Source organism: Theobroma umbraticum, unplaced genomic scaffold (assembly GCF_002168275.2).
Source record: "Theobroma umbraticum cultivar Fairchild unplaced genomic scaffold, ASM216827v3 scaffold_204.0, whole genome shotgun sequence".
Classification (NCBI taxonomy): domain Eukaryota; kingdom Viridiplantae; phylum Streptophyta; class Magnoliopsida; order Malvales; family Malvaceae; genus Theobroma; species Theobroma umbraticum.
In genome coordinates this window covers 2588478-2590235 of record NW_018397267.1, presented here as the reverse complement: position 1 = coordinate 2590235, position 1758 = coordinate 2588478, and the positions used below count along the sequence as shown (strand labels likewise).

General features: G+C 35.6%; 1 protein-coding gene across 1 annotated transcript; it reads left to right on the top strand.

Moving 5' to 3' along the window:
- The first annotated feature begins 176 nt into the window (after positions 1-176).
- On the top strand, positions 177-1330 carry LOC110424713 (Apoptosis inhibitory protein 5 (API5)). Its single transcript, XM_021439362.2, has 5 exons — positions 177-303; positions 393-467; positions 615-764; positions 1016-1081; positions 1195-1330. The coding sequence occupies exons 2-5, from the start codon at positions 435-437 to the stop codon at positions 1276-1278; spliced, it is 333 nt and encodes a 110-aa protein (XP_021295037.1). The 5' UTR covers positions 177-303; positions 393-434; the 3' UTR covers positions 1279-1330.
- Positions 1331-1758: the final 428 nt, after the last annotated feature.

The following is a 1758-nucleotide window of genomic DNA, read 5'->3' as shown; positions in this document are numbered from 1 at the left end:
GTCAAGAGCTTTGGGCATCTACTTAATGAAATGCTAAGTGAGATTGCAATGGCTAACTTGATAGGTGCAATAAACCACTTTCAATGCACCTAATGCTGTCATATTTTTGTAAATTTGGCACAAATCAATGATGCAAGCTTTTCATTTTCTGGAATGGTTCTTTCTGGTTTTAGCCCTTGATGGCTTGGTTGTCTTGTGAATGCAGAGTCCTTGACAGCCCTATTCAAGCATATTGGGAGTGTTGAGGACCCAAGTCAAGATGACACTATTCGTGACAAGGTCTTGTGCTTTATAAGAGATAAGGTTAAGACTGCCTCTTGCTTTACCCATTTTTTCTATTCTAATGCTTTATATTTTGATGATAATTGAGGAGAAATTAACTATGTTTGCAGGTTTTTCCTCTTAAAGCTGAACTCTTGAGACCTCAGGAGGAAATGGAAAGGCATATAACGGATTTGATTAAAAAGGTATTATCTTGATTTTACTATTTAGGCATTTGTCATGGTATCTAGTCTTTCCTCCTTCCCTCAGAAGTGCAAACTCTCAGTTTTGAACTTGTTGTTTGGAATTTGGAGTTGAAAATGCATAATTGCTTTTATTTAATTCCTTTGCAGAGTTTAGGAGATGTAACTGGAGCCGAATTCAGAATGTTTATGGACTTCTTAAAAAGTTTGAGCATATTTGGGGAGAAAGCTCCTCCTGAGCGCTTGAAGGAACTTATTGGAATAATTGAAGGGCAGGCTGATTTAGATGCACAATTTGATGTGAGTGCTTGTTTGTTGAATATTGGTTTGGACTCTTTTGTATATAATGCATGACTTGATTCTTTATGATGAGTTACATATACCAAATGACCTCTTTGCATAAATTAGTGTTGATATTCATTGGAAAGGGTAGGGTGCCATAAAATATTAAAAGAAGTCTTACTAGTTGACATTGTCTTATTGATGCTTACCATTGCACTGTCATTGTTGTGAATCTACTTTGTAACTGTTAAAATGGCTTTTGGATGCAGGTTTCAGATGCAGATCATATTGACAGGTTGATATCATGCCTGTTCATGGCTCTGCCGTTTTTTGTGGTATGGACTATGGACTACATTTTATATGAATGAATATCTTCTTTTCATCCATTTAATATTCTTCTGATATATGAACATTCTTTGCTGCCTCTAACCTCTAAATCTTTTCACAGAGGGGTGCATCTGGCAGCAAGTTCCTCAACTACATAAACAAGCACATTATACCTGTTTTTGATAAGGTGAATACTATTTTGTGACCTCAACTACTGCTGTTAACGCATTTTGCAAGAATACTGATATCAGTACAGTAAACATGCATTCATTCTAATCAGTTCTGCTTCACTGCTAGCACTGTTATTTTGATAATGAGTGTAAAGTTCTTTTGATTGATTTTAGTCTTTGTGATTATGAAGATTTGTGTGTTTGCTTAGATGTGGATGAATCTTTAGGTTTTTCTTTAAGCCTCAGTTCTTGGGCTATTACCTTTTTAATATTTGCAGTTCTTGAATTCCTGTATTTGGCTTTATACGTTTTAGTTATTAATCAGAGCTTCTGAAATTGGGATTAATTTGATTCCAACAATATGGTTTATTTTAGTCTATTTACCTTCTTGTTGGTGGGAAATCTTGAAGAAAGGCATGGAAGTGGTAATGGGACAGCTGCATGTCATATAATTCAGACTAAACTCTGAATGGCAGCTGAGTTTGCTTGAAAACAGCTCATGGGCAATGATATCA